Source organism: Staurois parvus, unplaced genomic scaffold (genome assembly GCF_062004578.1).
Source record: "Staurois parvus isolate SC_StPar_1 unplaced genomic scaffold, SC_StPar_1.0 ptg000264l, whole genome shotgun sequence".
In the NCBI taxonomy this organism is placed as follows: domain Eukaryota; kingdom Metazoa; phylum Chordata; class Amphibia; order Anura; family Ranidae; genus Staurois; species Staurois parvus.
The window spans coordinates 999,381-1,023,719 of NW_028318060.1; the positions used below are offsets into that span (position 1 = coordinate 999,381).

Here is a 24,339-nt window from a genome sequence, read left to right on the forward strand (position 1 = left end):
TAACATATTATGATTGCTAATACCAATGTATTTCATTGATATTTGCAATCATTGTTACTGAATGAAACTGATTCATTTAATCTTTTGTTGTGATTGGGCAAAGCTGATCACATGATACGGATGGGCTGTGATTGGCCCTGTCTGTATCATGTGACTGCCTTGACCAGTCACAGCTTACAACATAATTGTATACAGTGAATGGCATGACAGGAAGCCAGCCATTGTATACAGTTGACATGTGATCTGCTGTGATTGGTCGCATGACACTGGCAACGGGCCGGTGTGGTGATATGTCATCGGCTGTGTCCCGTGGACACAGCCGGTGACAGATCACGCCACTGCACGACCGCGTGAGCTGCTCGTTTTGACAGGGCGTCGTATGACGCCCAGTCACAACCGTGAGTGTCCCGCCCGGACATCAATCTGCTATAGGCTGGGCGGGAACATGTTAATGGAATTCCATTAATTAAACAAATCTGTGCATATAGAACAGTGCTGCTTGCTAATATCTACAATACCTGCTAAAAAAAAAAATTAACTGTATTTAAAAATATCCCCCTAAATAATTGTGCGAAAAACTGATTTACATATAACAAATCCTCCTATACCTCTAATTTGCATAGCCCTTTCTTTTGGATTTGTACCCTATCTAACAAAGAAATATATTTATAAAAATATCCCCCTATATAAAAATTGTGCAAAAAAAAACAATATACATATAACAAACCCTCTTATACCTCTAATTCGCATTTAGTGGGAATGCAATATAATCTGTGACTAATACATAATGTTCTTTCTCATCACATATAAGCTTATAAAACAATATTATAAATTGATTAGTGCAATCAAATTCGTAAATAAAGTGCAACAGATGTGTCTATTAAATGACTTTAGACATAGTCACATCATCACCAAATCCAACATAACTCCTTGTATCCATCCAATACGTCAAATTCTTCAGTAATAAAGTGCTATTTGTTGTGCAAATTCCACTATGCCAATGACACCACCAAGAAAATGTGCTTTATCCACCACTAGATAAATTGGATAAACTCACCAGAGCGATATGCTGGTGAAATTATAGAAAAGCATAAGCGCTTGTTGCTCTGAGAGTAACCGCCTGTAGTCCTATCTTCAAGGACTTCTTAAATTGATATACCACTCATAGGGAAAAAAAGGGGAGAAGGAGCCCCCATAGCGTAAAACCATTTAAAATATTTATTTAAAACTTACACACTCGCATTGTTCCGTGTCTCCAATGACACAGGTGAAAGTGGCATGAAATCGTAAGTACTGTTATCTTGGTCAATTTTTATATAGGGGGATGATATTCTATATTTCATTTGTTAGATTGGGTACAAATCCAAAAGAAAAAGCTGGCTGTATTAAACCCCAAAAAGCAAATCTTTATTAATTTGCAGCTTACCCATTTTTAGATGTGGTGCTGCACTAGTTTTTTTTTTTTTTTTTTTTACCAGGTGATCCTGCCAGTAAGTCTTTTTGAAACTTAAGCTACTTTCACACTGATCCGCCACATAAAATGCATAGATGTTTTTACCATGCTTTTGCCGTGCTTCCCAGGAGGTTTTGAAAGGACACATGACCTAAAAGCTGGACCAAAACCACTTCTCAGAGGTGTTTTTAAGGCGCTTTTCAGGCGCTTTCCATTGATCTCAATGGAAAGAGGCATTTTTGGGGCCTTTTCTTTTTCTTTTTTTTACTCCCCAAAGATGCTGCAAGCAGCAGTTTTTACACCGCACCGCAAGGGCAATGACTCAGTGTGAAAACATTCATAGATATACATTCACATACACAGGGCGCTTTTTTAAACACAAAAACGCTTGAAAAACAATTGCGCTGTCATGCGACACTGTACCCATATGAACATTTTATTCTTTTTTTTTTTTTTTTGACACAAATAGAGCTTTATTTTGGTGGTATTTAATTGCCACTGCACTGGGTGTTTTTATTTTTTGTGCTTTAAACAAAGAAGAGCAAAAAAGTTGGGGAAAAAAATGTTTTTCATTGTTACTATTATAAAATTTTGCAAACCGGTAATTTTTCTCCACTGATGTGCGTTGATGAGGCTGCACATCAGTTCCTGACAGCTAGAAAAGCCTCAGTGTGACTAGAAGTACATACAAAGAATCGATCAAATAAAAGCAATTGATAACAAATAGTAATATACAGGGAATATACATGGTTTTGATGTAAAAAGTGCAAATCCAGCAAGAAATATAAAGAGCCACAATACTCTAATAAACGGTAGAATAAAGGGGACAGAAATGTGATATGTTAAACCCTATAGAGCTACACATGAAAGGGGGCTGTGATCTGAGAGAGGATAAAATGTTGAACATTATTTGATAGCATTGGCTTTCTTTGAGGCCTCATAGCTTCTCCCGTCCCAGATGCTTTCACCTCTTCCGATAGCCAGGGCTGATTGGGTTTGGGAGGACTTGCAGTGTCTCCTTGCCAAGCTCTATTACTTAAGGCTTTGTAACCAGATTCACCTTTTGTGAGTGCAATAGACTTTATTTTATTTTAATAAAATCTTTGTTTTTAACTATCACAGTCATGGTCAAAAATATTGACACCCCTGCGTTTCTTTTGTTTGTATTGGTATGACATAAAAAAAAGTGGAGAAACAAAAAGCCAAATCTGACACATTCCACTGAAAACTCCAAAAATGGGCTGGACAAAATTATTGGCACCTTCTCAAAATTGTAAAAAATAATTGCATTCCAAGTTTGTGATGCTCCTGTAATTTTGTAATTAAACTCACCTGTATCAATTAACAGGTGCTGACAATATAGAAATCACACTGGCAACCAGTTAAAATGGTAAAAAATTTACTCAACCTTTCTGTTGTGTGTCTCTGTGAGCCACACGGAGCATGGAGAAACGAAAGAGCAGCAAAAAATTGTCTGAGGATTTGAGAACAGAAATTGTGCAAAAGCATTGACAATCGCAGGGTTACATGTCCATCTCCAGAGATCTTAATGTTCCTGTGTCCACTGTGTACAACATCGTAAAGAAGTTTACAGTCCATGGCACTGTAGCTAATCTCTCTGTACATGGACGAAAGAGAAAAATTGATCAACAGGGTACAACTGTGTCCTCTTGTGCTATACATCGCTATCTAAATGAAAAGGGATGCTATGGAAGGAGACCCAGGAGAACACCACTGCTGACATGGAAACAAAAAAAACAAATTGGAGTTTGCCAAAACTTACCTGAAGCAGCCAAAAGCAATAAGGCCTTTAAAGAAAAAAATACAGACCCTACAATCAAACATGGTGGAGGTTCACTGATGTTTTGGGGTTCCTTTGCTTCTTCAGGTACTGGATGTCTTGACATTGGCATGGCATTATGAAATCAGAAGACTACCAAAGAATTCTGGGGTGCAGTGTAGGGCCCAGTGTCAGAAAGTTGGGTCTTCATCAGAGGTCATGGGTCTTGGAGCAAGACAATGACTTAAAACACACTTCAGAAAGCACCCAGAAATGGTTTCAGACAAAGCGCTGGAGAGCACTGAATTGGCCAGCAGTGAGTCCAGATCTCAATCCCATAGAGGGGGAAAAGGAACCCTTCCAATCTGAGAGACCTGGAGCAGTTGGTGAAAGAAGAATGGTCCAAAATTCCAGTAGAGAGGTGTAAGAAACTCATTGATGGTCACAGGAAGCGATTTGATTTCAGTTATTTTTTCCAAGGGGTGTGCTACCAAATATTAAATTGAGGGTGCCAATAATTTTGTCCAGTCCATTTTTGAATTTTGTGTGGAATGTGTCAGATTTGGTGCTTTGTTTCTCCACTTTTTTTTGTGTCGTAGCAATACAAACAAAAGAAATAAACATGAGAATGCCTAAACATTTGCAATTGCAACACTTTTCTGCGTAAAGTGGTGCATTATCTGACAGAACTGCAGGGGTGCCAATATTTTTGGCCATGACTGTACATTTTAGATACTCCCTTTTTTGCACTGTTTTTTTTTTTTTTTTTTTTTTTTTTTTTGTCTCCTTCCCTCTGTGTGCCCTGCTCCCAAGAAACACCTCAAAGAGATTGCTCTTTATTGACACTTCTAGCATCCCCACATGCTCACTCCATCAGACGGTGGGTGTTTTCTGAGCATTCCAACATCAAGCCTATGTTTCCCAGCTTTGCAAGGCCCTCCACCTGGTCTTCAGTTCATATCTTCTCCAAATTTTGCCAGATGGATGTTCAAGCTTCTGTGGATGCAGCTTTTAGCTGCAAGATTCTTGCAGTAGCATTGAATTGGGTGTGTTGATCCTGGTTCTTGTTGGGCCCGTTTGCACAGTTCTGTTTGTCTGTTGTTGCCCACCCCATCTTTTTTGTTGCTTGGAGATGTCCCAGGGTTGGTGAATATCCAGCCTGTGTCCTGTATTGTATAATTAAAATAAGTGGAATTTTGACTTACCTGTAAATTTCATATTCTGGTGTACAGTATGGGATGCGAGACACCCTCCCTTCTATTTGTTAATTACTCTGCATTGCTTGCTAAATAACTGAGGTCTGAGTGTAGTAGGCTTCGTAGGGGTATGCCCAGGGGGCAGCCTGGGTCCTGTACTATATTCCAAGATAAAGAATTTACAGATGAGTCCAATTTTCTCTTTTTAAAATTTGTATGCTCAGCAGTTATAGAATGTGTTACCTTTTTTTAAAGCTTTGACAAAGTTATAATTTTTCTGCAAAAAAAAATAAGCTGTTGTAAACCGGATATATGCGATGATGAAATATTGATGTATTGTTTTTGATGCATTATTCCAACTTAGGGAAAGTGCACATGTATAATTGTGTTCTTTACAATTTCAGTAAAAGGTTTGGTCAATTGTCTAATGAAAACTTAAGATGGGCTAAACGAAAATAGGAAATCTTACCCAACAATTTTCATGCTTGGGTTAATTTTAGCAAAAATATTCTTCATATATTTAGTACTTTGTATCATCTACCGTGCCATGAAAAAGTATTCATACTCCTTGAAATTTTCCACATTTTGTCATGTTACAATCAAAAACAAATTTTATTTTATTTATAATTTTGTGTTCAGCCTCCTTTTACTTTGATATCCCTAACTAAAATCTAGTGGAACCAATTGCCTTCAGAAATCACCTAATTAGTAAATAGTCAACCTGTGTGTAATTTCATCTCTATATAAATAAAACTGTTCTGTAAAGCCCTCAGAGGTTTGTTAGAGAACTTTAGTGAACAAACAGCATCATGAATGCCAAGGAACACACCAGACGGGTCAGGGATAAAGTTGTGGAGAAATGTAAAGCAGGGTTAGGTTATAAACAAAAATCACAAGTTTTGAACATCTCATAGAGCACTGTTCAAGCCATCATCTGAAAATGGAAAGAGTATGGCACAACTGAAAACCTACCAAGACATGGTCATCCACCTAAACTGACAGGCCAGGCAAAGTGAGCATGAATCAGAGAAGCAGCCAAGAGGCCCATCATAACTGGAGGAGCTGCAGAGATCCACAGTTCAGGTGGGAGAATTTGTCCACAGAACAACTATTCGTTCACTCCACAAATTTGGCCTTGATAGAGTGGCAAGAAGAAAGCCATTGTTGACAGAGAGCCATAAAAAGTCCTGTTTGCAAGAAGCCATCTGGGGGACACAGCATGTGGAAGAAGGTGCTCTGGTCAAATAAGACAAAAATTGAACTTTTTGGCTTAAAAGCAAAACTCTATTTGTGGCGGAAAACTAATACTACACATCAACCTGAACACACCATCCCCACCATGAACCATGGTGGAAGCATCATGTGGGGATGTGTTTCTGGAGCAGGGACAGGGAAGCTGGTCAGAGTTGATGGGAAGATGGATGGAGCCAAATACAGGGCAATCTTAGAAGAAAAACTGTTAGTTGAGACTGGGGTGGAAGTTCACCTTCCAGCAGGACAATGACCCTAAATGTGCAGCCAGAGCTACAATAGAATGGTTTATCCAATTGAGAATCTGTGGCAAGACTTGCAAATTGCTGTTCAAACGCTCTCCATCCAATCTGACAGAGCTTGAGCTATTCTGCAAAGAAGAATGGGGAAAAAAATGTTTTCTCTAGATGTGCAAAGCTGGAAAAGACATACCCAAAAAGACTTGCAGCGAAAGGTGGTTCTACAAAGGGGGCTGAATACAAACGCACGTCACACTTTTCAGACATTTATTTGTAAATAATTTTGAAAACCATTTATTATTTTCCTTTCACTTCACAATTATATGCCACTTTGTGTTGGTCGATCACATAAAATCCCAATAAAATACATTTGCATTCTTGGATGTAACATGACAAAATGTGGAAAATTTTTAAGTGGTATGAATACTTTTTCAAGGCACTGTTCAGCATTAGTCACAATATCATATCATCCTGTGGTATAGAACATTTTCTTTTGGATTTCCTTGTCTCTTAATCCTACGAAAGCAGTTATGCTTAAAGTTCAAAAATACACTTTCCTTAGGAAATATATAGTAGTCGCCTTTACCTCAAAGTTGATCTTGCTGTCAAACAATATTATTCAATATGCACCATTTTGCACTTTTTATCCCCATCACAGACAAAACGAATGGCTTCTTTTTAATATAGCATAGTCTTATATCTACTGAGTGAAAGATCCAATGCCTCAAAGCCAAACTAAACTCCGTCAACATTAAAGCAGTTGTAAAGGCTTAAGGTTTTTTTCTTCATGCATTCAATGCATGAAGGTAAAAAACCACCTGTGTGCAGCAGTGCCCCCCAATACTTACTGCAGTTCCATCAAGATCCAGGGATGTGCAGGACAGCCACTGCTGTCCTGGGTCTCTACCTCCTCATTGGCTGAGACAGCAAGCAGGAGCCAATGACTCATGTTTGCTATGTCAGCCAATCGCAGCCAATGAAAGGGGGTGGGGCCAAGCCACGGCTCTGTTTGTCAATGAACATACGGAGCAGCGGGTGCCCCCATAGTGAGCTGCTTGCTATGGGGGCACCCGACAGAAAGGTGGAGCCAGGAGAGCCTGCGGGGGTCCCGAGAAGAGGAGGATCCAGGCAGCTCTGTGCAAAACCACTACACAAAGCAGGCAAGTATAGACATGTTTGTTATTTTACCAAAAAAAAAAAAGAACCTTTTAGTATTGCTGTAACTATTTTTTAATCCTTATGCGGCTAACCATGATAAATAGACAGGTATATTATATTTAGTTTTAAACTTCTTTTTTTTTTTTTAACAATCTTTCAGTTGCTTCCTGGTTTCTGGCCTAGGCCAAAATGATGTCATACATCCCATGAGTCTTCATGGATATTTATTTATTGGGAGGAGGGGCTTCTTCAGCTAAGCATACCCTCCTGCCTGCATGCTTGAGCTAAGGGCAGATGACTTCCAGAAAGTAAATGCTATATGAATCATCTGCCCTTATTCAAATGGCCATGGCTAGAAATGATAGGGGGTTGTTTTTCAAAGGGATCCCTCAATAAAATAAAGCAAGGTGTCAGAGCCTTGGTTCGAACCTGGGCCCTCTGTGGTGAGAGACAGTGTTTCTTCTTGCTGAGCCACCTGGAATGCTGGACAGCTCCCTTGACAATTCTTTGGATGATCCTGCCTTGGCCCTGTTTGTCTTGAACTCCTTGCTCCTCCCATGAACTTCCTATAAATGCCATGTCCATGCACTTCCTCCTTGCCAGATTATTGTGCCTTCCCTGCCAATATCCCGCTTATTGTTCCTGCTGCTGTCTAAATCTTCGTTACTGACCTTTGGCGTGCTACTGACTACGATTTTGTCTCATCCTTATCCACTACCCTTTGTGACTGACTCCGCTTCTGTTTGATCCCTACCTGTTTGATCCGCTATTGGTTTCCAGCTTGCTCATTCCCTGGTGGGGTGATCCTGAGATCTGCGATCTGGTATTAACACGCAGCCAAATCCATCTCCACCATTAGGAGCTCTGGTGAAGACCGGTTTATACTTAGACCCCCGCACCTCAGGTGAGCCTGCGTCATTCCCAGGGTGACCCGCTGGTGTACCTATACTGCTGGTTCCAGGTAAGCCTTATACTGCTGTAGCAACTGGTCTCTGAACCTGACCTTATACCGTGACACAAGAAGACATGGATGAATGGGTAAATTTGCTTTGAATTTAAAAAAATGAATTAAATAGTATTTTCCATATTTAGTACTCCGATACGGTTCTGCATTAACAAAGTCCTTAATAAAGAATCTCCATTTTTTCCACAATATTACTTGTATATCTTGCAGGAGCCTCAGCTCTACTACACACACGTGTGTGTGTGTGTGTGTGTGTGTGTGTGTGTGTGTGTGTGTGTGTGTGTGTAAGACTGGGTAACTGGTAATGCAGTACCAACCTTCTTACTCTTGAGAAAGTAATCCAATTCAACTATGTCCAGGTGGTGGTATCAAACCAACACTTCACCCATCGCGGGACTTTATCTTGGTGTCTACTGAATCATTTTGCATTGAAACATTAATATTGTACATTAAATGTTGGCTGGCAGAACCATTGAAGATTTCAGTTTCAACTCTTAATGTGGTTCTAAATGCAGACATTTTTTTCTTTTTTTTACCTTAATGCATTCAATGCATTAAGGTTGAAAAAAAACTGGTTGCAGCGCCCCCCCCCCCCCCCTCAGCCCCCCTTATACTTACCTGAGCCTCATCTCTGTCCAGCAGTGTACCTCCCCTCATTGGCTCACACAACTCCTGCTGCAGTCAGATACAGCCAGTGAGCCAATGAGGAGAGGGGACGGGGCTGAGCCACGCTCTGTGTGAATGAACAATGTCCATTCACAGGAGCATGGTATGGGAGCAAGCCTGCTCGAGTGCCCCCATAGAAAGAGGCTTGCTATTGAGGGCATTTGGCAGGGGGAGGTGCCAGGACCACCAGCAGGGGACCTTAAAAGAAGAGGCTGCTCTGTGCAGAACCAGTGCACAGATCAGGTAAGTATACCATGTTTATTATTTAAAAAGAAAATTACAACCTTTAGAATTGCTTTGAGAATGTGGAAGAAATTAAAAGTGTTCTGCTTAATATAGCTGAATATATTAAATGAGCTACAGTCGGTAGGTACCTTCCTCTATGAACATAATCAGCGTGCTTTTAGACACACTCATTGAATAAATCCTACTGAGTGGCTTTTATTTTCTGCTTGGGATTTATCTTCTTATGAAGATTGCCCTGTCTGAATGGCCTTAAGCCTGAGTTTATTAATCTCATTAGTACACTGACTGATTCTTTTTTTCTTCCTCCCTAGAGTTACTTTTTTAATAATTATGATTTAAGTTAGTTTCCAGTTTGATTTAGAATAACAGAGTTTTGTTTTCCAGATTTATGGTGGGATGTGGACGATGCGATGATTGGTTTCATGGAGAATGTGTTGGCCTCAGCCTTGGTCAAGCACAACAGATGGAAGTGGATGATAAAGAATATATATGTGCTAAGTGCTGTGTGGAAGAGGAAAAGATGGACACATCACAGATTATTACTTCCAGCGATAGTCAGAAACCGGATCAACTCCAAGAGCATAAAACTATGGAAATGAATAAACCAGCGACAGCAGGATACCCAGGTTTACCCTATGAAAAATCTAAGCAGGCAGATGATACCATAAAACATAAAGTTAAAATTTCCAAAAAGGTACAGTATAAATGTTAATGGGCAGATGGTTTAACATTGAATTCCAGGCTTATACTAAAAAAATCTTAAAATTGCTTCCACCCCCTTTTAATACCTATACTAACTACCCTGTAGAAGAAACATACATATACATAACTGTTCTCTGGCTGCTGTTTTTCAGTCACATGATCTCCCGTCAGTCAGCGCTGGTTACAGGGGAGAGTCGAGAGCACTCTTAACAACTGCTGTCCCTTACGCTGCTGCTAGTGGACAGAAGAGAGCTGATCATCTGACTGGACAAGAGCATCCTGAGCGAGGACAAAGCCATTCAGTGCCAAGGGCAAAGAGGCCAAACTGCGCTACCCTTCCATCACAATGTGTGAGTTTCAGGCTTCCTACCACCAGCAGCCACCCACGTTTGCATCACTGTGCAGCTCCAGATCTGCCAATAAGTTTTCACGTGGACCCGGAAGTGCACAGTGACATTGTGGGACCTTCCAGCTGTGTTCTCCACTACTGTTGGTCTCCATGTGCTGCCTATAAATAGTACTGCACTGGCCAAAGTAAAAAAAACAAAACAAAAAAACAGGCAGACCAGGAATACCAGTCACAGTATGTAGTTGCACCGATTAGGGAATAATGCCATGTTATGTCATACCACCTAGCTATATATTGAGTATTTAGTAGCTAATACACTAAAGAATTGGTAATCCCAACGTTTCATATTCCTGATATGTGCCTGCTGTACCATGTAGTTGTATGAAAAAGTATCCTGTTCTCTTTGTATTGCTTCCTTTGTATGAAATCCCTGATGTGTTTTCCAGTCCCTCTTTTCTATTAAACGTTGACCTCACTAGGCATGAGAGCAAGTCGTGGTAGGTTTTCTAGCTGTGCTGAGAATTCAGCCTGCTCTCCAATGATCAGGCTTATGCTGACATGCCTCCCCCTGCACAGTCATTCACTTGGAAGACCAGTGTAGTCCTGTTTCCCCTCTCTAAGCTCATTGTGCAGCTGAGAACAGAGGGTATGTGATTACTTAAAAAAATTATAAAAACCTATTTTCCCCTTTTTTATATGTGTATAAGCAAATGTTTTGCCTTTCATTTCTATTTTAAACTGAATGGGTTGTTTTACATGGTGAGGGTTCACATATAGTTTAAATCTAGGTTCAGGACTTGGTTTTGCTTAGTTTTGCTGTGTCAAAGTGCCACCTATCTTTAGATTTGGAATAATGGCACTTTCACAACATTTCACATTAACAATTATGCATTAGCGCAGTGCATAATCTTCAAAGTACAGTAGGGGTGCTAATTTTGAATGGGCTGGCATTACAAACACGTGATGAAGAGCAGTTGTGCTACTATATACAGTGCCTGGAGAAAGTATTCATACCCCCTTTTCCATATTTTGTTATGTTACAACCAAAAAAGTAAATGTATTTATGTGAATTTTATGTGATCGACCAACACAAAGTGGCACATAGTTGTGAAGTGGATGCAAACAGAAATAACCCCCTTTGGGAATTTAATGCAGCTGACATTCTATCACACATATATTCATAAACTTTTTGCTTACTTCATTGATGGACACAGCTGCTTCTTCTTTAGCCGTAAACAAACAGGGTTTTATAGCCCCACCTACAGGAGTAGGACACTAGGCAGAAAAAAATTGGCATCTCCTATGGGCAGTCCTCTCTGGGCATAAAACCCCCTCTCTGCTATAGGCCTCCAGTCATTTCTGCCTAGTGGCTTCAGGAGTATGGATGTGATGTTTTTTTTGCTGGGACCTGTGGTTTTTTCCTTATTCCCTGGAATTTTCTTTTTTTCCCTGCAGAGATCTATCAACAGTCAGGCTGGGTGACTGGCTGTGTTCAGTCGTCCACGACGATGCCCCATCCTGGACTGGGGTGGCCAGCGAGTTAAATGTCTCGCAGGAACACATATGACCAGGCGTCTATAGTCTGTGTCACAGTGTACCCCTGGCTGGCAGCCCCTCCACTTCGGTGGAGGGGAGGATCTGTCATGGGAGTGTTAACCGCACGCTCCATGGATTGGTAAGTAGATGCCCCCTCTCCCTCGCCGCATGCGTCATGGGTGTGGGTACTGTGCTGTGGTCGGTCCCTACAGCGTTCTCCTCCCCCCTCCAGGCTTGCTCTCCTACATCATCCCCACCCCAAGATCCTTGAGGTGTTTTGTAGCAGGGTGGGTACTCTGTTACCCTGTTTTCCCTGTGCCGGGGGGGTTAGCTGAGCGATACCGGGCTGTTTTAGTGGTGTTTTGCGCTGTTGTGGATCTGTAGCCCAGATGCACTGTGTCCCCTGGCCTGGTTAGCTGTGGGTGCTTGTCCTCTGATGCCCCCTCTTCCCCCCCCCCCTCAGATTTAGTGATCTCCCAGAGGTACAGGGGGGCATATGGGTGGTACCACTCCTGCACCCCTTTGGGATGCTTGAGGGATTGTTGTTGGGAGGCCTGTGAATGTCACCACGTGGTCAGGCCCCCTGCCACTTTAGGCCACGACTTTGCGGCCTGCTAGCCATGCAGCACTGCCCGCCATTTGCTCTGCCAGGGGTGGTGCTGTGTGACCGGCCCTGGCTAAGGTAGCTGCAGTCGCCATTTTCCTTTTGGGCATCTGCCTCCCATGTAGGTCCCTCTGCACTGATCACTGCAGAGATGCCGGCAGGGGGGAATCAAGTCTAGTAGGAATACCTGCTGAAGCGGCGCGGTGCCTGGAGGCTGACCTGGGGTAGTAGAGTGCCCCCATCTTCCTCCATGCTGTTGTACATGGAGGTTAAGATGGCTGTTGACAGCCATGTTGTTGTGACCTCAGCCGGTGGCCATGTTTTTGTGGATCATGCAAGTACTTCCCTGGAGTGACCCTAGCCAGGAAACACCTTAGGGTTTTCTAAGATGCTGACGCTGGATCACGGTGAGTAATCTCTGCACCTGGAGGTGATACATCAGCTTTGCCTTTGCTGGGGGACTCAAGACGTGGATCTTCTGTTGTCCTGTTTCAACCAGTAGGTTCCAAAGCCCGTGGCAAGACCGCTGGATCATCTGCTGGCTGCCACCAGCACCTTGGTTGCGGCCAGCAGACGATCCAGCGGTCTTGCCACGGGCTTTGGAACCTACTGGTTGAAACAGGAAAACAGAAGATCCACATCTTGAAGATCAGTACAATCTCGTTTGTCTTTCCGCCCCTCTGCTTGATTCCTCACCTACTATGCAGGTTGGAGGCCGATAGGATCCAAGTCATCCTGGTGGATCCAGATTAGCCTCACCATCTATGGTATGCCGAGATGGTGGCAGACGCTCCCAAGCAAATGCCTCTTGGGGAGGACTTTCTGTTTCAGGATCCGGTGTTCCACCCTGCTTTCCCTTCTCTGGCCTTGAGAGACTGGATATTGACCGTGAGGTTTCCGGAGCATGGGGGGTTGTTTGACTCGGTGAGTCCCAGGGCTATGTTAAGGCTGGTGAGTCTGACTATGTTAAGGCTCATAAGTCTATCTCCCGATGATTGATCATTTTCTCCTGGAGGCCTTATATCATTTGTTGCGAAGCCTTTGGGTTCTATCCTCGCTCCTTCTCGACTCGGGTGCTGGGTTTCTTTCTACATGGCGTTGACCAGCAGCTTGTGTTGAGTACATCCAGGGTCACATTTCTGCTTTAGCTGTGTGCTTTCAGTGCTGGCCAGACTGTCTTTAGTTTGCACATTTATCCGGGGGGGGGGGGGCCTAATGTAGTGCCCAATGCACTGCACATTGCAAACCATGGGACTTGCATTTGGTGTTGTTAGCTTTTTGGTAGACTCCTCTTGCAAGGATATTTCCTTGCTTCCTCTCTTGCAGAAGGTTGCCTTACTAGTCGCTATCAGTTTGGCTCAGTGGGTGTCTGGACTGACAACTTTGTCCTCTAAGCTGGCTTATTTGCTTCTGCACTAGGATATAATGGCGTTTTTAAAAACACACTGGCTCTGATAGCTATTCCAGGTATATATTCCCTTTTGTAAGATTACAGCAATACATCATTTCCAAAAAAACACTGACATGTTTTAATCATTTTACTTTTAGATCATCTTCAGGGGCATAAGAGCAAGAGGGATCTCTTGAATGGACATATTTGAGATTAGTAATAAGTTGTGTGTAAGGACATCAATAATTAACAATTATATAATCTCCATTTTCATACTTACAAAATAGTTATGCGGTTAATGTTTATCAGAGCTATCTTAAAAATACTGGCATTCAAGATGGGATTGCGTGCTCCAACATTTGATGGTGTAAGTAATCAGGAGGACAAGAGTGGTCACAAACCCATCTTGCCATACTGGCAGCAGAGAGGGAAAATACAATCACATTCTATATCCTTCTATAGTCATCATCATAAGAAAACATAAAAAATTAGAGACCAAAACATTTACAAGTGGCAAAAAAATATAAGCCAATCAATGAGTAAAGTGCTTGACCGTATGTGGGGCGAAACTGATAGACACAATGAGCTAGCATATTCCTCGTTCTGTAGCAACGATACAGAGAATTCCAAAGGGCCAGAGGCGCTATTCCCAGTTGTCTCCTCTGTAATAAAAACCAAATGGGGCCATAAAGGTAACAACCACATACAGCAAGTGTGCATGTCTCCCACTATAAAAAGGCTGACTATTGTATCCATGAATACATACCACCATCTAAGAAGGGGAAAATAAGTCCAAACCCCTAAGCGATTGTTCAACAAATCTCTCTCCACACTTCCACCTGGCAATATAGAAATATATGCACAAAGGGGGATATAAATCAGCCAATTTTCCCATTTACTAGCATCAAATAACCATCATAGGTGGAGAGAAAAAAAAAAAATCAGTGCTTACCAATCCATCCAGTGTCTAATGAACAACTACCTCCAACAAACAAAGCCAGCAACAAACTACCTCCAACAAACAAAGCCAGCAACAAACTGCAGTAATGTCTCCAAATATCTATCTATCTGTGTGTGTGATACAATTATCTCATTAGGGAGTAATCAAATCAAACTGTGCTGTCAGTAAGAGATGATGCGGATTTTTGGATCCAAAATGGCATCTGTATACAATTGTGAAGTGGAAAGAAAATGATTTTCAAAATTTTTTTTACTAATATCTGAAAAGTGTGGCATGCATTTGTATTCTGCCCACAAATCAATACTGTGTGTGTGTGTGTGTGTATATATATATATATATGTGTGTATATGTATATATGTGTATGTGTGTATATATATATATATATGTATGTATGTGTGTGTGTGTGTGTGTGTGTGTGTGTGTATATATATATATATATATATATGTGTGTATGTATGTGTATATATGTGTTTTATTTACGCACACACGCAAAAAAGTATTTAGTCAGCCACCAATTGTGCAAGTTCTCCCACTTAAAAAGATAAGAGAGGCCTGTATTTGGCATCATAGGTAGACCTCAACTAAGAGACAAAATGAGAAAAAAGAAATCCAGACAATCACATTGGCTGATTTGGAAAGAATTTATTTGCAAATTATGGTGGAAAATAAGTATTTGGTCACCTACAAACAAGCAAGATTTCTGGCTCTCACAGACCTGTACCTTCTTCTTTAAGAGGCTCCTCTGTCCTGCACTCATTACCTGTATCAATGGCACCTGTTTTATACTGATAACAAGTTCAAAGACACCTGTCCACAACCTCAAACAGTCACACTCCAAACTCCACTATGGTGAAGACCAAAGAGCTGTCGAAGGACACCAGAAACAAAATTGTAGACCTGCACCAGCCTGGGAAGACTGAATCTGCAATAGGCAAGCAGCTTGGTGTGAACAAATCAACTGTGGGAGCAATAATTAGAAAATGGAAGACATACAAGACCAATGATAATCTCCTTTGATCTGGGGCTCCACGCAAGATCTCACCCCGTGGGGTCAAAATGATCACAAGAACGGTGAGCAAAAATCCCAGGACCACACGGGGGGGACCTTGTGAATGACCTGCAGAGAGCTGGGACCAACGTAACAAAGGCTGCTATCAGTAAAACACTACGCTGCCAGGGACTCAGATCCTCCAGTGCCAGACGTGTCCCCCTGCTTAAGCCAGTACATGTCCGGGCCCGTCTGAAGTTTGCTAGAGAGCATTTGGATGATCAAGAAGAGGATTGGGAGAATGTCATATGGTCAGATGAAACTAAAATAGAACTGTTTGGAAGAAACACAACTCGTCGTGTTTGGAGGAGAGAGAATGCTGAGTTGCATCCAAAGAACACCATACCTGCTGTGAAGCATGGGGGTGGCAACATCATGCTTTGGGGCTTTTTCTCCGCAAAGGGACCAGGACGACTGATCCATGTACAGGACAGAATGAATGAGGCCATGCATCGTGAGATTTTGAGTGCGAACCTCCTTCCATCAGCAAGGGCATTTAAGATGAAACGTGGCTGGGTCTTCCAACATGACAATGATCCCAAACATTTTGTCTCTCATAGTTGAGGTCTACCTATGATGCCAATTACAGGCCTCTCTCATCTTTTTAAGTGGGAGAACTTGCACAATTGGTGGCTGACTAAATACTTTTTTGCCCCACTGTACACACACACACTAAATTGCCAATAGTATTGGGACACCCCTCCAAATCATTTAATTTTAGGTGTCCCAATAACCTCCATGTCATTGGAGTATAAAACCAAGTGCCTAGGCATGCAGACTGCTTCTACAAACATTTCTGAAAAAATGGGTCACTCTCTGGATCCCAGTAAATTCAAGCATGGTACCGTGATAGGTTGCCACCTGTGCAATAAGTCCATCCATGAAATTTCCTTGCTACTAAATATTCCACGGTCAACTGTTAGTGGTATTATAACAAAGTGGAAGCAACTGGGAACAACAGCAGCTCAGCCACGAAATGGTAGACCACGTAAAATGAGAGACTGGGGTCACAGTGCTCAGAAGTCGCCAGATGTCTGCAGAGTCAATAGCTAAACACTTCCAAACTTTGTGTGGCCTTCAGATTAGCACAACAGTGTGTAGAGAGCTTCATGGAATGGGTTGCCATGGCCAAGCAGCTGCATCTAAGCCTTACATCATGAAATGCAATGCAAAGCGTCAGATGCAGTGGTGTAAAGCACGCCGTCACTGGAATCTAGAGCAGTGGAGACATGTTCTCTGGAGTGACGAATCATGCTTCTTTCTGGCAATCCAATGGACGTGTCTGGGTTTGGTGGTTGCCAGGAGAACGGTACTTGCCTGACTGCATTGTGCAAAATGTAAAGTTTGGTAGAGGGTGGATGCTTTTCAGGGGTTGGGCTTGGCCCCTTAGGCTGGCCATACACTATACAATTTTCTGTCCAATTTCTGCCCAATTTCCTTTAGATTTACCTTCAACTATGTAGTACAAGAGCCCGCCTAATTGGATACAATTGAAAGTGTTGTTAGGTTTGAACTCGCTTTATATGGTTTTTGGTAAATGTAAACCAAAAATCTCAAGAAAAATGTATAATGTATGGCCAGTTTTAGTTCCAGTGAAGGGAACTTTTAAGGCATCATCATACCAAAACTTTTTGGACAATTTCATGCTCCCAACTTTGTGGGAACAGTTTGGGGATGACCACTTCCTGTTCCAACATGACTGCGCACCAGTACACAAAGCAAGGTCCATAAAGACATGGATGAGCGAGTTTGGGATGGAGGAAATTGACTGGCCTGCACAGAGTCCTGACCTCAACCTGACAGAACACCTTTGGGGTGAATTAGAGCAGAGACTGCGAGCCAGGCCATCTTGTCCGACATCATTACCTGACCTCACAAATGAGCTTCTGGAAGAATGGTCAAACGTTCCAATAGACAATAAACTCCTAAACCTTGTGGACAGCCTTCCCAGAAGAGTTGAAGCTGTTATAGCTGCAAAGGGTGGGCCAACTCAATATTGAACCCTACGGACTAAGACTGGGATGTCATTAAAGTTCGTGTGTGTAAATGCAGGTGTCCCAATTTCATGTACGTACAAACTAAATCTAATTTGTTCTTGCTTAGTGCTACACAATGCAATTCCTCTGACTTGGGTGACCGATCAGCAGGCCTTGTAGGAGTCATATCTGTAGCTAAAAAAAACGGGTTCTAAAGAACGGGACGCGGGACTCCCGATTCCAGGTCACATGATCGCTGTGATAGCCAATAAGAGACTATCACAGTTATCAGTCACTGTACAGTCCAGCCCCCTTGTTTTTTTTTCTCTTTATGAATGGAGGAGAGAGATACATTGTATCTCTCGAACTCCTGGCATAGAGGGAAAAAAAAGAATGTTTGTAAAAAAAAAAAAATAGCTAAATATAAAACAAATAAAGAAAAAATACCTAGATCAAGGTTTGATTTAGTTTAGTGCCAGGGTTAGTGTTTGGGTCAGGGTCAAAGGTCAGGATTTAAAGAAAAAAAAAAAAATTGGTATCTGTGTCAGTGTGTTTTGGGTAAAATAAATCGACAAAAACAAAATGTGCACTAAAGTTTCTGGGTTGTACTATGGGTACAAATAACATACACATATATGGTATCGCTGGGATCGTCAGTAGCTGGAGAACTTATTTTGGGTTGTTCTTTGGTGGTAGGTTATGGTAGTAACAAGAAACACACAGCTAAATAAAAAAAAAAATTTTTTTTTTTAAACTATTTAACTATTTTGGGCAAGATTTACTTTAATAAAACATAAATCAGGAGATATCCATGACCATTTACCACCAAATGAAAGCCCAATTTGTCCTGAAAAAAAACAAGGTATAATTCACCTGGATGTACAAAGTAGTTGTGGTGATACTACTAACACATGTCAACGTTGCAAAATTGTACTTAGGCATTTAAATTTGTTTTACCCTTAGGCGTGGAGGGGTTAAAGAGTCAGCCAGTTTTAAAGAATGGTGCATGACACTGTAAGGGAATATTGCTAAGATAAAGGTATGAGCTGAAACTGTACACTTTCATCCACCAGTGCAGGCCTCGTTACTGCATTCATTGTTTTCCACAGGTTGGTTAAAAAAAAAATAATTGTACTGCTGCTGTATAGACTGACATTGCTACCTTTCCGTCAGCTATAGGGAGATGTTGGTTTCAGTACTTTCTGAGTCTCTGAACCAGATTAAGCTTGTAAATCAGAAAAGTCAGAATGAAGTCAGAGCTCCTTTCCTGCACACTTGCTTTCTGCTCAATGACTTAGAAAGTTTTGTGGCCAGTGGGTCAGAATGTCAGGCCGCTAGTATTTTCAGAGGGAAATCAGGACAGGTTCCCTTCCAGCTCATTGCTTTCTCCTATAAAATTATATGTATCTGTGTGTGTGTGTGTATATATGTATATGTATGTGTGTGTGTATATATATATATATATATATATATATATAAGCTTTGGGAACATAATAAATTACCTTTTATGCTGGGCTTATTGATATTGCAAATGTTTCCAACACCTTGCTTAAAATATTTAAGTCTATTGTTAAGATTTTAAAAAATTAGTTCTAACGCTATAAGTATTATTTTAAAGCATAACCTTATGAAGTATGTTTGGTTTTAGAGCTCTGGAGATAGTAAACAAGTCTTGGAAAAGAAGGATTTGGAAATGAAAAAACACGCATCTGACAAAAAGACCTTGCAGTCTGCCACAACATCTCACAGAGTCTCTGAAGAAAAACGAGAAAGATTTTCAAAAGATTCTACAGCTGCTCCATCCAATGATGAAAAAACACCAAAATCAGGTATTATTACTTAATGCAAGTTAAGTGTCTGTTTTAGTTTATATGTATTCCTGTGACTCCTGCTGCATTCTTGTATACTCAAACCTAGACATTATCCTAACCATCTTTTGAATGAGATGTACATTTGCTTAAACTGTGTTTTGGTAAACTGGGCATTTCTGTTTCAAAAATATTAACTGTGCTGTTGTCAACAGGTGGTATTGAGAAGCAAGACATTAAAAGAAAGAAACCAGAAAAGAGAGGATCTTCATCAGGTTTTTCTAATCCCTCTCCATCTACACCAAAGCCATCTGTTGACCAAATAAGACAAAGTGTCCGGCAATCTTTAAAAGACATTCTATTGAAAAGGTATGAAAATTGTTAACAGAAATTTTTAAAAAGTCAGTGGGGAAACCAGGCATTTATAAAGGTGGATAACTTTCTTTTTAAAACTGATGAAAAGCTAGATGTCACTCTGAAAGTCAGATGGTGAAAAGTTGGCTTGCACTTTAGATCAGTTTTATAGTCCAGTTGAGGTCAGTTTGAAAAAATCTCAAGATTAGTTTTGGCAGACAGATGTTCACAGGTCTGGAAATACTCAAAAAGAAAAAGTGTGTTCCTCAATTGTCCTCTGAGAGGCACAAGAATTCAGAACCTAGTTACACTACTGCTGACAGGAGGTTGGGCCATTGGCAGACAGAAATATCCAGCCCTATGTAACTCTTCCTCTACCAAGCATGTCTCCATTTTTTGCTAGCATCCTTGGAAGTCTGGTGTCTTTTCAGCTCTGCTGAAAAAAAAAAAAGTTTTGCTTGCCTCCTAGCTATTTGGATTGGCAACTCCTCAGCACCATCAGGCCATATGTGGATCTCTCTGGACTGGACATGCAAGGCTAGCCTGGAATGTGACCTTCAGGCATTGTTGTGCTTTCCATACCGTGTGTGTACTGTGTTATGTACAGAGTGCTATCTGGGTCAACATCTATGGCATCATATGTCCCTGAGCATTTAGTGAGTAAGTCTAGTTGGGCTGTACCACTATTATCTACCTCTCTGTTGCGCTGTTGGGTGATGTTGAATTTCCCACTACTTTGTATTTACTATAGTAAGGTTTAAAGTGTTACTAAACCCACAACAATAAAATCAGTTTGTATATGCAGTGAAGGATGCTTGTTACGCTCACTGTGGAACCTAAGGGGTTAATCCTCTGCGTAAAATGGCTGTTTGATCCTTTCTTCTCTGCCCCTCCTCTTGTTCAAATGTCCACGTCTTATCTCCTGTTAAGACAGACTGAATCCATAGCCATTCTACACATGCTCAGTTTAGTGTGTTGTATGTACTCTCCAGCGCCTCAGGATATGCACAGCCAAAAGAGAAGCCAAGGGAATCAGGACAGCAACAACCAAGGAAATGCTTCAGGGGTGCAGCCCTCCTCAGATGGGGATATCAGCCACTAGATAGAGAATAAACAGGTGGTGCACACACCTAGTGCATTATCCAAGGTTTATTGAAAGGAGTGAAAAATAAAAACATACTCAGACGAAGCATGTATCTAAAAAGCATTTGCATAATGACGATGGCCACAACGGCAAGCAAGGTGTTCCAACTGTCAGTGCGGTCAAATGTCTGACGCGTTTCTGGGACTAATCCCTTTCCTCAGAGCTACTGACCAGCCTCTGATGCAGATGTGTAGTGGATGGATGATGGAAGCCTTGCTGGTGATGGCATTTAGATGTTTATATTTACTAAAAGTGCTCTTCCATGTTCTGTGTACTGTGGGAGACCAGATATAGTGAATGCAGGGTCCTGGGTTTAGTAACACTTTAAGACTGAATGATCGAGTGCTGTGTGTTGCATTCAGCACTGAGAAAGCATTATCCCACTGGCGCTCCTGCTCTTGAAGCACCAGGTGGATTTTGGTCTGTTCCCACTGCCTGCCTACAGGGCATTGGTCACCTTCAGCCACCTGAAACCCTCAACACCAGCTGCCAATGTTTTTAATAATTTTTAATCACCTTTCAGAAACAATTGAGTACTGTCCGTGATACTTTTTTTATTTGCACTAACATACAATTTTGAGGACAAGCTTTCGGGGTATGTCCCCTTCTTCAAGGCCTAAGCAGTACTATCACCTTAATCACCTTTCATCATTTTGGGCCTAGTTACAGTGGGGATCGAAAGTTTGGGCACCCCAGCTAAAAATTTGTATTAATGTGCATAAAGAAGCCAAGGGAAGATGGAAAAATCTCCAAAAGGCATCAAATTACAGATGAGACATTCTTAGAATATGTCAACAAAAGTTAGATTTTATTTCCATCATTTACACTTTCATAATAACAGAAAACAAAAAAATGGCGTGTGCAAAAGTTTGGGCACCCTGCAGAGTTAATATCTTGTACTGCCCTCTTTGGCAAGTATCACAGCTTGTAAACGCTTTTTGTAGCCAGCCAAGAGTCTTTTAATTCTTGTTTGAGGTATCTTTGCCCATTCTTCCTTACAAAAGTCTTCCAGTTCTTTGAAATTTCTGGGCTGTCTGTCACGCACTGCTCTTTTAAGGTCTATCCATAGATTTTCAATTATGTTGAGGTCAGGAGATTGTGAAGGCCATGGCAAAACCTTCAGTTTACGCCTCTTGATGTAATCCCCCGTGGATTTCGAGGTGTGTTTAGGATTATTATCCATTTATCCTCTCTTTAACTTCAGCTTTTTCACAGATGGCATCAAGTTACCATCCAAAATTTGCTGAAATTTTATTGAATCCATTTTTCCTTCTACTCGTGAGATGTTCCCTGTGCCACTGGCTGCAACACAACCCCAAAGCATGATTGATCCAACCCCATGCTTCACAGTTGGACAGACGTTCTTTTCATTCAATTCTGTGCCCCTTCTCCAAACGTACCTTTGCTCATTCCGGCCAAAAAGTTCAATTTTAACCTCATCGGTCCACAGAACTTGTTTCCAAAATGCATCAGGCTTGTCTATATGTTCATTTCCAAAGTTCAAACGATGATTTTTGTGGTGAGGACGTAGAAGAGGTTTTCTTCTGATGACTCATATTTGTACAAGTATCTCTTTATAGTGGAATAGTGTACCACAACTCCAGTGTCTGCCAGATCTTTCTGGAGGGATCGTGCAGTCAAACGTGGGTTTTGAATTGTTTTTCTCACAATCCTGCGAGCTGTTCTGTCTGATATTTTTCTTGGTCTTCCAGATCTTGCTTTAACTTCCACTGTTCCTGATGACTGCCATTTCTTAATTACATTCCGAACAGAGGATATTGACATCTGAAAACGCTTTGCTATCTTCTTATAGCCTTCTCCAGCTTTGTGAGCGTCAACTATTTTCAGTTTCAGTTTTCTAGACAACTGCTTAGAAGAACCCATGGTGCTGATTGTTGGGGCAAGGTCAGATGAGTCTGGGCATTTAAAACCTTTGAGATTGACATCACCTGGTCTTCCCAGACGATGATTGAGAACAATCCATGACACTGGCAGGTCTCAGCTTTGCAAAGGGAGCAGTGCATGCTATAAATTCTGCAGGGTGCCCAAAGTTTTGCAGACGCCATTTTTTTGTTTTCTGGTATTTTGAAAGTGTAAATGATGGAAATAAAATCTAACTTTTGTTGACATATTATAAGAATGTCTAATCTGTAATTTGATGCCTTTTGGAGATTTTTCCATCTTTCCTTGGCTTCTTTATGCACATTAATACACATTTTTAGCTGGGGTGCCCAAACTTTCGATCCCCACTGTACATTACTGCTGAGCAGATGCATCATATCTTTGCTAAGACACACAGAGGACAGTTCCACTTCCACAGGTGAGCTTAGCCCATACTCCCCTAGTAGTTCTGTGGACATTTAACTGCTATAACCAGAAAGAGTTGCCTGTAATCTGGATTTGGGCCCCCTATTGTCATAGGATCATCCTTGTCCTTATCTGTTTATGCTCAGATACTGGGGTGCTTTGCCAAGAGATGTTCTCATCACATTTTGTTCTGTTAGCTCTGAACATCCTGAGCCCCTAGCACAAGTTGGACCTGGAATCCTTGTTACTGTCTCTGATTCCCATTCAGAGACCCAGCAGTCTATCTGTGGTGTTCAGGTCCCTTCAGTCTCCTTCAGCTGACTCAGATTTACAGGGGGTTGTTTAAAATCGTTAAGATGCAGTGCATACAATGCTGCACCTAGAGGATCAGCCTCTTGTTCCAGGCCTTGGTTCTTTCCTGCAGTTGTAAAGACCTTCCTAACACATTCACTATTTGCATTCACCTGTAATCCACCTTAACAGACAGACCACCAAACGGGCGGAAGGTATGCTCACTGGTGTGGCTCTCTGCCTGCTTTGGCAGTAACTTTAACCTGCTGTTCTGTGTCAGAATGGCTGGATCCCCTTAAAGAGGGATCCATTCGATGGAATGGTTGGAGCAAATGCCTGGTGCCTCATGCTTTAGCATCTAAACATGTGTCTTGCATGGAACTGATATCTGTGCAAATGCGGAGGGCACTTTGCGTGCTTGGGACACTGACTAAGCATCAGAGCTTGATCCAGTTACTCTTCGAGGGACCACGTGACTTCCAATCTGATATTAACACCGTTATTGGTGATTCCACGTGTGGCTGCAGTGCACTCTTGCCTCAATGCAGGTCTGTGGAAGTTGAGGAATGTCACCCTGCTTCTTCATGTATTTCAGCAGTCAGTACATGTAGGCATTCTGCGCCTACTCCCAATTCAAGCTGGAAGCCCACTCCCTCTGGTAAGCCACCTGCATGAAGGTTTGTAGCCAGTTCTACAACTGACACTGTTTGCAAACTTGGCTAGGTTTTTTTCAGATATGCCTGGCTTCCTCACACTCTAGAGGAAACTTGTCTTTGGGAGCAATTCCCTGCATGGGCTTACACTGCTGTTTTCGACAGAGTTCCTTATTCAATTACAAGGCCACTCCTTGTATGGCATTGATTATTTCCAAAACTGTCAGGAAGATTCTCCCCGGGCCTTAAAGGGGGCAGAGGCA

At 41.7% G+C, this 24,339-nt stretch overlaps 1 protein-coding gene across 2 annotated transcripts in view; it reads left to right on the plus strand.

Annotated features, from left to right (window-relative positions):
- The window catches only part of PHF3 (PHD finger protein 3), a 127,883-nt gene that overhangs the window by 56,201 nt on the left and 47,343 nt on the right, over window positions 1-24,339 (plus strand). The window contains exons 5-8 of one of the 2 annotated variants that reach the window (XM_089681319.1): window positions 9,338-9,647; window positions 9,808-10,005; window positions 19,168-19,348; window positions 19,543-19,696. In XM_089681319.1, coding sequence (XP_089537445.1) covers window positions 9,338-9,647; window positions 9,808-10,005; window positions 19,168-19,348; window positions 19,543-19,696 — 843 coding nt within the window. The remainder of the gene's footprint in view (window positions 1-9,337; window positions 9,648-9,807; window positions 10,006-19,167; window positions 19,349-19,542; window positions 19,697-24,339) is intronic. The other variant, XM_089681320.1, reaches the window with a different exon arrangement.